Below are 14,389 nucleotides of genomic sequence, written 5' to 3' on the forward strand. Positions count from 1 at the left end.
AAGAAAAACGTGCAAATCCCCCTTCCCTCCGTCTCCTGACAGACCCAAACCCAGAGATACCTATTGTTTGGTTTATATCCTCTCATAACTTTTTAAATATGTTTTCAAACAAGTCCGTATATAGGTTGAGTGGTTTTAAACATTTTTTAAAGTCTTATACTACACATTATTTTGCACATTGCATTTTTCACGTTATCACAGACATCCTTCGTTTCTGTGAGCACGGCTGTCCACGTGCAAGATGACTCATAAACGTCAACACTGCCCAGCTGTTTTGTTGACCTCTGATCCAACCAGCAACTTCTTTGCATGTAGTAGGCGTACGGCAAATATTCGTTAAAGAAATGGAAAATGAGCCTGACGGCACTGCTAGATCCGAGCGTTAGGTCACAGGAAACACAGGAAGGAGAGAAACGTTAAATGATGCCATGGAAACACATCCAGCCAAACAGAGGGCAGGGCGTCTCACGGGACAGACCACACGGCTTCTTTCACACACAGATGACAAGAAGGAGAGAGGCCAGGAGGAGGACGCCCGGAAGTGAGAAATCTTAAGAGACACAGAAGCTGTCACACATGGACCTTGTTTGGGGGGGTGGGGGGGTGGACATTTGAACACTGACTGGGATGTTGGATGATATTGAGGAATTACTGTTAATCCTTTTTAGGAGAGGTAATGATATTGTGGTTATGCTTTTTTAACTTATTTTTATATTTTAGCATTATATACTAAAATATCAACAAGTGACATTGTATGATGTCTGGGGTTTGCTTTGAAATAATCTGATTATTATTATTTCCAGGGGAAAAGTGGACAAGAGATGGATGAACTTTGCTTTGGCGTGTGTTGCTAAGAGTTTGGTATACTGTTCTTTTCTGCATCAAACTTTCCATAGTGAAAGTTTTAAAAATTGTTAAAGGAGCGGATCTGTATTTGGCAGATACGAAGTCACGTAGAAAATAATAGTAAATACAGCATTATGAACAATACACTTTGTACATGTGACAAAAATTGATGAAAATACACTTTGTTTCCTAAGCAGGGAACTAAAGACTACTGCAATATATAATCAAAACTGCGTTTCTGAAATAAACGGTTTTCATTTGGTGTCTTTTCAGCAGTACGTGAAAGCATTTGTAATAACGTTTTAAACACTAACTTTTCAACTTCCTTTAGACACTATTTATTTACACCACGCCTATGTGAATTATTCTTATTTATTAAGGCAGATCCTGCAATTTCTGCTTGGCAACACGTATCTCAGTATTCGAGACAATAAGACAACATTTAAGAAACTTTTAAAATGATATAACTCAAAATCTTCACGATGCAATCCGGCCTTTCTTGCTTGAACAAATTCTAGAGTGTTCCAATTTTGGGTAGGGAAAGATCAAAACTGAAGGTGCTACTCCGGGAAGGTGACTTGTCTTTAGTTTTGTCCTTAACAACAAAAAAGGATAATTATGAGCAAAAAACATTTATCTACTTACTTGGGGAACCACTTGGCGTGTTCCTTCCAAGGGTCGTCTCCGTCTTCCCAGTTGCCCAAACACCCCCCGCAGGAGAAGCACTGCGCGGCGTCCCGGCTGCCTGCGCGGAGGGCACAGTGAGAGGCTCGGCGGCGCGCGGTGGCCCGAGGTCGGTCCGGAGCTGGCGCTCTGCGCTCGGAGGAGACGCGCCCGCGCGGCCACCCGCGCATCCTCTCGCCGGCCGAGTCCCCCCCGCAGCCCCGCTGCCCTAAAGGACCACCCGGGACCCCACGCCGCCCGCGGCCTTGCTGCTCGGACAGAACTCAGGCTGCGGGGCGGGGCGGCCCTCCCGACGGCTGGTGCTGGCCGTTGGAGCTGTCAGGGCGCAGGCCAGGGAGGCAGGGGTCCCCCAGCTCCCGAGAAGGACGGCCCGGCCAGAGGGCTGAGCGGTAGTTTGCCATGAAATTTCGCTGGGAACTTGGCACATTTCTTAAACTTTGAGCCCCAGTGACTCGACCGTGACGTGGGGGCAGGGGCAGGTGGTTGGATGAGAATGAGGGCGGCACCCGCGCCAGCATCAGCGGGCGCTCGGGACCGCAGCCGCGGTGACCGCGGCGCGCAGTCGCGTCTATGCGAGCACCGGCGCGTGGACCATTCCGGCCCTGTCGTTCGAGTCAGCCTCGAGATTAAAGCAAGGGAACAAAGCCCCTCCCACGTTGCAGCGATTAAAGAATGGAAGAAATCAGGTAAGAGCAGCCAGAGGAGGGCGGGGAGGAGAGAGGGTCGGGCTGACCAGCCCCTTTGTGTAAGGTCCTAATTTAAGGAAAAGTAACTTTCTTATTTTATATACATTTGGCAAATTAACGCGCTGTGCTAACATAAGATAAAGCTAAAGGAAGATTACTACAGTTGAATTTTAATAAAATAGACCTTGTACCTAATATACCACCTTGACAGGTGAGAAAAGAGTCGCAAAACATTGCAACTGAAATACACAACTTAAAACTGGCCAGGGGCGGGGGGTGGGGTCCGCAGCCCCGTGGCTAGTGGTTTAATTCCCACGCTCGCCTTCCGCAGCCCGGGGTTCGCAGGTTCGGATCCCGGGCACAGACCTAGCACCGCTCGTGAAGCTGCGCTGGTGGCAGCGTCCCGCATAAAACAGAGGAAGGTTGGCACAGATGTTAGCTCAGCGACAATCTTCCTCAAGGAAAAACAGGGAGATTGGCAACAGATGTTAGCTCAGGACAAATCGTCCTCAAGCAAGAAAAGGAAGATTTGCAACAGACAATACTTCAGAAAATGCTTTCGAATGACAGTACCTGTGAAGACAAAGCCGGCAGCGGAGAGCTCCCTTGGGGCTGTCGCTTGGGCATAGAACGGCCAGTCCTTGAAGGATTCGAGTCTGGCCTCCTCCTCCCGGTACCGCGCTGCGTCTCCTCTCAGGGTCCCCGGCGGCTTCCTCACTCTGACCTCGTACTTGGCGACGTTGCCCACGTCTTCGCCCAGCAGGAACCCACAGTCTGGGCGCAGCCTCTTGTGGTCGTCCAGGGGGCGTTTGTGCAGGCTGGCCCCGAACAGGATGAGGCCGCAGCAGAAGCACTGCACCCCCGCCCTGACGCCGGTGAAGTGGAAGCCGGCCGCGGCCATCTCCTGCGGCGTCCACGAGCTGTAGGCCTCGTAGGTGGCAAACGTCTTGAGCCTTTTTGCTTCGCTGCGCATCCGCGAGTTGAAGCCTTGCTGCATTTTCTCTCTTTCTCGCTGCTCCTCTTCCTCCATTTCCTTCGCATACTGCACGGCGTCTATGCCCAGCAGCGCAGACAGCTCCTGGAGCAGCGCGTGGTCGAACCTGGAGTCCCTCCCGGCGGGGGCCTTCTCCTCGGTGGCCATCTCCTGAAAAGGGAGGAAAGCAGGGCGAGGGACGTTTCCACCTGGCCCGCTGGTCCCGAGACGTCTTCCAGGCCCTCTCCTTGCCGTTTCCCTTCTTCTGAGGCGTCCTGGTCTTCCGTGCCGCCTCCAGCCCCGTTCGGAGCCGTCGAGCCGGCGGGTCTGCGGCAGCCTCCCCGCCCTCCCCCAGACAGCAGGGTCCGCGTGGGCCCAGCACGCGAGGCCCTCCCGCCTCAGCACCCACCCTCACTCACGTCAAGGCAGAAAAGAGGGGCCCTCGGCTCCCCGTGCGTCGCGTCCGAGATGCCTGCGCGCGCCCTCCCCACGTGCGGCTCCGCGGAAGGCGCGTCCGGCCGTGCCCGCGGGTGGAGCTGGGCGGCCGCGCTCTGCCACACGCTCGCCAGGTGTTTTCCGTGCCCCCGGCTTTAGGCAGCTCGGCTGATTGCGAATCGGCCGTCTACCTGCATTTCTGCAAGAGTTGCAGCTAATTGAAGACCTTGGTTCAGATTGCCCCCCGCTTGGCGGTACCTAGAGCGAGGGAAGAGCTGTGCGCTGTCTGAGTCAGCGGGTGTCCCCAGGGGCTCGCTCAGCCCACAGGGCTACTCAGCTCTCTGACCCAATGGCTCTAGTTTCTCCGTTCTCTCCCGATGCCCTCTCTCTGGGGAGTCTCCACTCTCCTTGGGCATGGCGTTCCTTCCCTCTACAGAGGGACTGGCGGTAGCCTGGTGGCCTGGGCAGCCCATGGCTCGCTCTTACTTACTTTCACTTCCGCCAAAGCAGCCCAAGCCAGCCAAGGCACGGTATTCTCGGCTGACTTCTCCTCTGCCTGAATTTCTGTTTTAACCCATTGAGCTATTTCCTCTGGCTCTACCACCGTCAGATCCCATTGCCGTGCTTTTCCTCTCATCAATAGTGACAGTACTTGAGCGAATTCAAACCAGGGGTGCCTCAGCAGCCAGCCTGGCCTCTGTGGTTCTAAATCTAAATCTTTCTCCCAGTTTCATCTTTCTCCCAAACAAAGCCTCAGCCATCACTTAAATTATAAAGTAAAAAACTGTTTCAGTTATCCCCTCGCAGTGTCATCTTCAGCTCTTAGACAGGACTGGTGATTGAAAACACAAGATTGTACTTGGTATACTTACATAAGACTTTAATAAAGGGAAAGGATAAGAAGCAAGAGGAAAACCAGGCAAGCATCAGAGAGGTCAGACACCGGGCCTGGGTTCTGGGGGCCTTTCCCAGGTGCACAGGGCGTGCTGCACTCAGGAAGCGACCCACTTGTGTGTGTGCAGGAGCTCTCGGTCCCGGGGAAAGCACCGTGCCGTCTGAGGAGGGGTCTCTTATACCCCTCTGGTCATGTGCCCAAACCAGGCTGCAAGACCGGCTCAAAAACAGAAACAAGCGGTGCAGGCTGCCCCGGGGCCGCCTCAGACCCTCACACAGGATTACTGGTTAACCACCAGTTAGCACATTTCCTTCTGGTTCAGCCGACAGAAGCACCACGGCTCCGGGCCTCCCGGAGGTAAACTAGGGCCGGGTGGCAGCAGACCAGTGGGGATCAATCCTGGTCCTGAGGCCATTCCTGGAGGAGAGACCTCCCAGCCTCTGCCAGGGTCGTGTTCTTTGACGCCAGGCTAAGGGTGCCAGGAGGTGACGTCCAGGATCTGGGATTCAAACCCAAGTCTGCGTGACCCCAGGGCCTCCAAAGGGAGGAACACGAACCAGAGAAAGGAGATCAGGCCTGGAAGGAACGCACCTGTGCCGGAGCCGGCGATGTACTCACCCGGAGGTCTGTCCGGAGTCCCGGTCAAAGGGAAGGAGGACGTGCAGCCTCAGCACAAATGCCCTTTGTCCTTTACTGGGAAGTATGGGAAGATGTTTGAGGAACTAACACTCAGAACCGATTGCACAGTTTGCCGAGAAGTCACCAGTCACAGCTTTGGGGGAGTGAGTCAGCAGGACCCAAAAGGATTAACAAAACCTAGCGTGTCCCCGAGAGGAAGTGTTTTCCTGTAGCCGGTGTGCTAACACAGGGCAAGGGTTATGGTGCCAGATGAAGTCTTACTTCTTTGATGCCAACAGTTTCTATCTTTCTGGTATCTTTTAGGATTTTCTCTTCTATCCTCGGGGCTGTAAAATTTCACAGCATCGTGTGGAGGTGTGGGTCTTCCCGCATCCATTGAGCAGCCCTCAGGGGGCCTCTGAAGTCTGAGCACGTGGGTCTCCATGCGGCCCTGGGAATTATCTTCTGTGATTTTGTTGAAAATTCCCTAGGTCTGCTCTGCTCTTTCCCCTCTTCGGGGGCTCCCGTTGTTCACACGGGGTGACTGATCCCCTGAGTTCTTGTCTGTCCCCTCACACATTCTCTCAGTGCGCTGCTGGACTTTCTGGGGGCTTCCTCTCCCCCATCTTCCAACTCTCCAATGGTATTCTTCACCTCAGCAATTACGCTTCCGATTTCCCACAGCTCGCTCTTGTTCTGACTGTCCCTTAGTTTCATGATGAGTAGGTTTTTTTAACCAATGCAATCTTTCTGAATCTCTCCTATGATCTGTCAAATGTCAAATCTAAAACAATTTAGTAATGAGTTTGACGTCCTTCATCAAGGGAAGACAACCCCGGGACCCAGGGATGTGGGGTGAGGGCAGAGGAACAGGGTGGGGTGGGCCAGGAGGTCAGGGTCTCCTTACAGGGCTGGCAGGTCCTACTCCCTGGGGTCGGGGAGCTAGCTCCCCGGAGCTGGATGTGATGGGTGTACGTTAGGATTCCTTGACAGGTGTTTCCTATACATTCGGGCTGACTTAGGTTTAGCTGGTGACCTGGCCGGGCTCTGGGCCGGCCCCCATTTTGTGGGTCCTGATGCAGGAATTAACTTCAGCAATCCCAGTGTTTCAGTTCACCTGTCTCCTGAGTCATCTGCTTCCTCAAGGCCATTACCATTTACCTTGGTGTTTACTTTTCACATTACCAGCTTTCCTCAAATGTATACTGATCCTCGGTTTTCAATTCATGTTTAAGAATCAGGCAATTTAAAAGCTATTTGGTCAAAATACCTAATTAAAAACTACACAAGGGGCCAGCACGGTGGCGCAGCGGGTAAGTGCGCACGTTCTGCTTCGGTGGCCCGGGGCTCACCAGTTCAGATTCCGGGTGCAGACATGGCACCACTTGGCACACCATGCTGTTGTAGGCGTCCCACATATAAAGTAGAGGAAGATGGGCACGGATGTGAGCTCAGGGTCAGTCTTCCTCAGCAAAAAGAGGAGGATTGGTGGCAGATGTTAGCTCAGGGCTAATCTTCCTCAAATAAATAAATAAAGCCACACAAGTGTGACTTGAACCTAAGCCTTCATTTCATGGAGAACAGATCCGGGAGCCAAGATTTGCTCTAGAGAAGCTCTAACTGTCAGAGAAAGAAAGAAGATGATTGCGAGCGCCCTACAGAGACAGAGCGAGCAGCTGGCAGCTCACTGGGATGCTCCTCGAGCACAAAAGGGCCGGTTCTTGACGGTTCTTTGTTTTGGGGTGCGGGTGCCCACACCAGCTCCTCTGAGTCAGCTGAAACGTTTATTCCATCTCTTTCTAAAGAGAAGAATCCGCTAATCTTTTGCCTTGGGGCTAACACCTGTCTATCTAGTAATCTGATCGTGCTGTGGAGGGAGCCGGCTGTCCTGTGCGCAGACTTTAGATCCGTCCCTGAGTTTCCGCTCCTGCCCCTCTGGCCTGGCGTCCTGACTCCCACTGCCCAGGGCTCTGTGAGGGCGAGACTCGCCCCCAGGCGACCTGTGTGTTCAGGCCCTGCTTTGTCAATTACTGCTACTCCATTTGAGTTTCCACCCCCCAAAATTTGTTAAAATATCCCACATGCCGATGGTCCCTTCCTGCTTTCTCAATTTTTCTGGGTTTGTGCTTTTTAAAATCATTTCAATAGTATCGGTGTAATTATTACCAATAATAAGAACTAAAATTTATTCAGAGCCTGCTACTCGCCTGGCACAGTTCTAAACACTTTAGACGCGCCTATTTAATCCCTTTAGCAATCCAAACAATGTTGGTGGGGTCTTCAGTGGCCCCTCCTCACTCTTGTACTGACACGTACAAAGTCACAGGGACAGTGTTCTTTCGAAGCACTCTCCATGGTGCATCCAGCTGTTCCTGGACCAGCAACCCTTTTTACAGGACGCCAGAGGTCAGGGGAACCTCTCCCCCTGCCGACCCCGTGCCTGCACAATTCGCCCCAATCACCCGTACTTTTCATCTGTAACATTATTGTTTGTGCCCGTGTCCAATGCACACTGCATTTATTGTGGCACCTTGTGCATTTGGTTGCCCTTATTAATTGGATTTTGTTTTACTATTTTTCTAAATGTTTATTGATGAGGTATAGGACTCCTGGTGTATTAATATACACCTCTTGAATTTTCTAAGTAGACATTTGGATTATCTGAATATCATGGCAGATTTGTCTTTTACAGGCATTTCACTTTCTTGTCTCATTGCATCGATTTTATCCTTTAATATAACGTTGCTTAATAACAGCGATAACAGGTATCCTGTCTTATTCTTGACTTTGGTAGGAATTCTTCTTAAGTTTGGCCATTGAGTATGATGATTGTTGTAGATTTTTAGTGGACACCCTTTATCAGTTGAAAGAACTTCCCTTTTACTCCCAATGACACTGAAAACTTAGTCTTAATGGGAAAAAGATCCAAATATCATTTCTGTATGGCAGGAAGGGAAAAAAATCCCCAAAGGAGGGGAATTAAAACACTGGATAGCCAAAAACGAACAGGCAAACACACTCACAAATGTCCACTTCCCACCCAATCTGGAGAGGGCATCTGAGGCTTTGAGTTTTAAAGTCATACTGTTTTCAACAACTTTTTAACCAAAAAGTTCAAACACACACACAGAGCAGTATTTAAAATTTCAGCCATTCTGGGGCATATTATGTATCTCATTGGGGTTTTAATTTAATGGTTTATTGGCTATTGATTTATCTTCTATGGTAAAGTGATCAAATCTTTTGCTTATTTTTAAATTGTATTGTTTACCTTTTTATTACTAAATTGCAAGAATTCTTTGTATATTTTGGATACCAGTCCTTTGTTCAATATTTGCATTGCGAACATATTCTCTCAGTCTGTGAAGTGTCTTTTTGTTTTCTTAATGGTATCTTTCGAAGCAGAGGTTTTAAATGTTGATGAAGTCTGATTTTAACTTTTTCTTTTACGATAGACGCTTTTTGTATCCTGAGAAGTCATTGCCTGTTGTAAGGTTGTGAAGATGTTCTAAAAATTAACATTTGGATTGTTCAATACCAACTGTTGGTTAAGGACGCGGAGCAACTGGAACCCTCACACACAGCTTGTGGGAGTGTAAAATGCTGCAATTCTACGGAAAAACAGCTTGGCAGTGTCAGGATAAGTTAAGCATATATTTACTAGTCAACCTAGCAATTCCATTCCTACATATTTACCCAAGAAAAAGGAAAACATATGAACACACAAAGATTTACACAGGAATGTTCATAGTAGCTTTACTCATAATAACCAAAAAACCAGAGACCACCTAAGGGCCACTGGGAATAAACAAATTATCGATACGGTATCCATGCAGTGAAATACCAGTAGGCAGTAAAAAGGAGCAGACTATCGCTACATGCAGCACGGATGAGCCTCGAAAACATTAAGCCAAGCAGAGAAGCCATATGCACTCTGTGACTCCATAGGAAGAAACTTGCACAGCAGCAAAACTAAGCACAGTGATGGAGCAGCAGCAAGGGGTGCCTGGTGCTGGGGTCCTGGGGAGCGCTGGCCGCAAGGGGGCCTGTCCTCCCTTGACTGCGGTGGCCGCTGCATGGGTGTGTGCATTTGTCAAAGTACCAACTGCTCCCTTAAAACGGGAGCATTTCATCGCATGTTAACTATAACTCAACAAATGGGATTTCTAAAAAATTCTAAGTATGTATACAAATGCACTAATGTTTAAGGAGAATCTAAAGAAACGAAAAGCAATTCCACGTTTGGAATTTGTTTTCTGTAAAGTTAGCTGAGTTCATGTCTTTCTTTTTTTTCCTCTTTCTCTTCTTCTCCCCAAAGCCCCCCAGTACATAGTTATACATTCTAGTTGTGAGTCCTGCTGGTTGTGGCATGTGGCATGCTGCCACAGCGTGGCCTGCTGAGCGGTGCCACATCGGAGCCCAGGAGCCGAACTAGCGAAATGCTGGGCCACGGAAGCGGAGCGCGGGAACTCAACCACTCGGCCCCGGCCGGCCCCTGAGTTCACTTCTTTCAGTTCAGTAGATGCTGTTCTCAGGGCTGTGCACCTGTCACGTTTCTGGAGGCGTCAGCTCCCACACTCCGCACTCTCCACGCTCACCTGGAGGGTCTGTGAACAGTCCGACACAGGAGGCCTGCGATGGCCCGGGAACGTGCACTTCTGCCCAGTTCCCGGGTGCTGCTGGTCCAGACCCCGCCCGAGAACCACTGATCACAGAGATGCTGAAAGGATCCTTCCGCCTCCAGAGAGCCGACTCCTAACACCTCACATCTGCACTGAACCGTCCTCTGAGAGGGCGTGTCAGCGAAGCCTGACCCCTGAACTAGATGATCTTCCCCGGTGACAGGGACAGAGAAGAGGCAGGCCAGGCCACCACACCCGCTGGCCCACAGGTATGATTTATTCAGCCTGTGTGGTTTTTAAAATTTGGATGCCAACATTTAAAACTTAGGAGAATTCACTTCAAAATCCAGTTCTTAATTTCTCGTTAAATATCAAAATAGATGGCACCAGGGGACCTACATTCCCTGGACACATGGGCTGGGGCTGGGTGACGGTCACCTCCTTTAAAAAACGTTTCTTTTTTGGACTAGGTAACAAATGCACATGCAGAATTGAAAAGGCACAGAGCACGTGCAGTGAAAACCACACCCCTCTTCCGCCCGGGGCCAGCACTGTGAGGCCGCCTCCTCCTCGTGGAACCGTGTCTCCCCGACGCTGCCGCTTCGCACCCCCTGCCTTCTCTTATTCGCGTTGTCCCCCAGCCCCTGTGGCATCTGAGTTTGCGCCAAGCCCTCTGACAGCCCCCCGCTGCACCCCCACCACACTTGCCCTGTCACTACGCGGCCGCCCTGACCTCTCCATGGGTCCACCTCGGCTCAGGCTGGGAGGCTAGGGTTTGTGTCCTCTTTTTGGTGTCTATATCCTAATGCCTAGGATCCTGTCAGACAGATAGCAGAGGTACAAGGTTTGTTGAGTGAATTAATAAATAAACCACTTGTGTATTATTTCCAGGGCCCTGGGCCTGAAGTGTGACTCAAACAGCAAATTAGTCCTTTGAAATCAAGGATTTGAATCCCATAAGGAGCCCATCAGAGTCCCCAGCGCACCTTGTAATAGACCCCCCAGAACAGAAGCAGAGGACGCGGAAGGAGACTGCGGATCTTCTGTTCCAGCAGAGGCGCACCCGGCGGTCGTCAGGACGCTCCTGTGACCACGCTCCTGCGACAGCCTCCGACTCCCGCTCCCTCCTCACCGCAGCCCCGGCTCGAGCCTCTCCTTTCTCCTGAACCCTGCTGCCCACCAGAGGCCCTGGCATTCCAGCCCCCACTTCCCGAGGGCCGGGTGTGCCCTTCCCTTCTCAGGCCCATGAAACCACCCGACCGGAACCGCCAGTCACTACAGACGGACAGCGCGGCACAGACAAGGCCACAGCCGGGGACGAGGCCAAGTGCTGAGGAATCTCACAAAATGTTCCTGTTCTTTCTGCCGCTGTCCCGAGCCGCAGGAGCCGAGTGGTCCCCTCACTGTTCCCACACGTCCGGTCTGATGTGACAGGTGTTCATATACACGTGGGTCACATGTGGTCCTTAAACACAGGACTCACACGCTCGTAATCCCATCACGCCTCTTCTTCAGCCTCCAGACAGCGCAGCCACCTTCTCCTTGTGTGGATGCGGTCATTCCCAAGGGCAAACGGCAGCGCACGTATTGTCCACAGGTGGGTGGAAACGTACCGTTTGACCCACGACCCAAATAAATGAACAGGAAACTTGATTTCAGTTTCCCGAAGCCTTGAGCTCCACACCTGTTGAGGGACGTGACTGCTCCAGGCCTGCAGCTAACAGCTAACATTAGCTACATTATTTTTTTTTTTGAGGAAGATTAGCCCTGAGCTAATTGCTGCCAATCCTCCTCTTTTTGCTGAGGAAGACTGGCCCTGAGCTAACATCCGTGCCCATCTTGCTCTACTTTATACGTGGGACACGTGCCACAGCATGGCATGCCAAGTGGTGTCACGTCCGCACCCGGGATCCGAACTGGTGAACCCTGGGCCGCCAAAGTGGAACGTGCACACTTAACAGCTGCACCACCAGGCCGGCCCCTAGCTACATTATTTTCGTTTGCTTCACCACGACTTTTCAGGATTCCATAAATTTTATTAGTTTTGAAATACTTAGTTTGTAAGGCTCAAAATTTTAAACTATATAAAAGTACTGAAAACTCCTTCTCCCCCATCCCTGCGTTCGTCCACTCTGGTCTCCCCAGCCTGGGCTGCTGCCTCTATCAGTGCCCGTGGACCCCTGTGGCTGGTGCGTTAGATTAAGAACATGCAGATTATGACCAGCCGAGTGGGGGGCACGTCGTCCGGGGGCAGCAGGCAGCCCCCTGAGCATCGAGCTCCCACTTGGAGGAAGTGAAACCGCAGGTCGTTGTGAGGGAAGGGGTAGTTTCAGTACCCTCGGGCGAAGGAAGCAGTCACTGAGAGTCATCACTTACAGATCCCAGAACAGGGCTCAGGAGCGGGGAGAGCGGTCCTCCGCACCAGGTCACCAGCGAGCAGGCGGGGAGCAGGGCAGCCAGCAGCTGTCACAAGGCTGGGGGGGAGGTCACTGACTTTCCACAGACTCCACTCCAAGTGGTTGTTTTAAACGGTGCCCCAGGAGCAGCAGAGGGAACTTCCGCGGGAATCCTAAGCTCGGGTCCTTCCCTGCACGTCCCCACTCTGTGCGCAGGGCCGTCACACTGAAACGCTGAGGCTGAGCCTCCGAGGGGCTGTTTTCTCAGCACAAGTTGTTTGCAGCATTCCCTTACCGTGCTTATTTTCGCAGGGTCCACAGATGTCTCCCCTTCATTCCTGATCTCAGTAATTTGAGTCTTCCTTCTTTTTTCTCTTGCTCAATCTAGCTAAAGATTTGTCAATTTTGTTGAACCAACTTTTGGTTTCACTGATTTTCTCTATCGTTTTCCAGTGTTTCTTTTCGCTAACACAAATGTACGTTCTTATTTTTCCCTCTTCCTTACGTAACAGGTAGCATACGACATCCCCTGAACGCCAGTATATTCTGAAGGGTGTACTTCAGGTAGAAGGAAATGATCCTAAATAGATCTGAGACGTAAGAAGAAATGAGCCACAAAAGTGGTAAATATGCGATTAAACCTTAATAAACATTGACTGATTGAAACAAATATTAGTCTCTGACACAGAAAAAAAGAAATATACGATAACACAAGCGAGGAAGGAGGTACGTGAGGTTAAATGCGAGGGACACATCACCTGGAGGCTGTGACGTCACCAGTGAGTACGGACACACGGTTCCGCCCCCTCAGTTCCCTGGCCGCTTCCTTCTTCCCGAGGCCTTGCTGCCTCAACTTGGCGGCTGCTCCCTCTGCCACTGTCCCGGGCCAGCAGAGTCCACGCTGAAGCACACAAGCCAGTCTGACCGGGGTTCCCTCCACCTGCCCCAGCCGGCTGCACTGTCACACCACTGAGCGTGAGATCTCGCTCCCCAAGCCGTCCCCAGAGGATGTTGGCCAATGGGGAACGTGAGATGGAACTGGGGGAACCTTCTGGAGAAGCCCCACACTCTCAAGTGGACACCCCTGCTGGGAGACTCCTCCAGCTTCTCCCAGCTTGTCACCAGGCCCGGCCACCGTGCAGCACTGCAGCAGTGTTCTCCCTGCCTCACTCTTCCTCCTCTCCCCTCCCTTCCCTTCCCTGGGTCTGCACCTCCCAAACAAAGTAACAACACTTTCATCTTTGCTTCAGGTTCTACTTTTAGGGGACCCAAGTTAAGAAATGATGTGTATTGTAATTTCTAGGGTAACCACTAAAAGAAAAGAGAGTATACAATTTCCAAAGTAGCTGAGGAAAAACATAGAATGGTGGAAAATAATCCAAAAAAAGCAAGAAAGAGAAAAGCAAAGACGGAATAGTTGAAACAAATTGCACAAAGTAAGGTGGTAGACTTAAACCCAAATATATCAGTAGACACATTAAATATAAATGGACAAAACGCTTCAGTTAAAAGACAAACATTGTCAGACCCAATAAAAAAGAATATGAAGTAAAACGTATGCATTTGAAAACATTTAAAATAAACCTAATTTCCATAATGAATTTTAAGTTTTAAGGAGTTTTCTAGTTAATCCAACAGCAGGACTCAGACAGACCCACTATTCCGGACGCTGTCACGTCAGATGGTTTCCTTCACTGTTGTAGCACAGATGGAGTTCCTAGAGGAAAGTGAAAGGCCAGGACTAACAGTCTCGGATCATCACCATTTCTACTTCTGTAATCTTACACAAGTTGGGGTTTTCTTTATAACTTTGAGAAAGGAAATCCTCCTTAAGCGTAACTTTACCAAGTATGCAAATGAAACACAAAACTGGAGAGAGAAAGCAGCCAAAGGGCACTGAACATCCCCTTTCCACGCAGAAGTGAGGGCGTGTCTCGAATGCATTTCCAGTAATTTTCCAAGAGGGGAGCACTCACTCATGCCTTTCTCCTGAGCAGGGAGGGGAGACAGAAGGCTCTGATCATGTTAAAGGCATCTCCTACAAGCCACAGACAGCTCTGCTGACAAAGCGGAAGGAAGACAGTGGTCATGTGGTTACCGAGAGCTGAAACCTGTTTCCACATCAAGAATCATTTGGGTCTAGGCTGAGAGAATGAGACTCCTGGGAGAAAGCTGTTACTTTGGTCATGTTATGTCTTTGTCTGTGTGTCTGCACACAAGCATGCTGATAAAGA

At 50.5% G+C, this 14,389-nt stretch overlaps 1 protein-coding gene across 6 annotated transcripts in view; it reads right to left on the bottom strand.

Moving 5' to 3' along the window:
- The window catches only part of NAIP (NLR family apoptosis inhibitory protein), a 41,391-nt gene extending 36,082 nt beyond the window's left edge, over positions 1-5,309 (bottom strand). For 3 of the 6 annotated variants that reach the window (XM_070233503.1, XM_070233504.1, XM_070233505.1), the window contains exons 1-3: positions 5,138-5,252; positions 2,790-3,360; positions 1,492-1,591 (exon numbers count right to left, since the gene is read on the bottom strand). In XM_070233503.1, coding sequence (XP_070089604.1) covers positions 1,492-1,591; positions 2,790-3,357 — 668 coding nt within the window. In that variant the 5' untranslated portion in view covers positions 3,358-3,360; positions 5,138-5,252. Of the gene's footprint in view, positions 1-1,491; positions 1,592-2,789; positions 3,361-3,608; positions 4,143-5,110 lie in introns of those variants that run through there. The other 3 variants (XM_001504041.6, XM_005599639.4, XM_070233502.1) reach the window with 3 other exon arrangements.
- Positions 5,310-14,389: the final 9,080 nt, after the last annotated feature.

This window comes from Equus caballus, chromosome 14 (assembly GCF_041296265.1).
Source record: "Equus caballus isolate H_3958 breed thoroughbred chromosome 14, TB-T2T, whole genome shotgun sequence".
Lineage (NCBI taxonomy): Eukaryota > Metazoa > Chordata > Mammalia > Perissodactyla > Equidae > Equus > Equus caballus.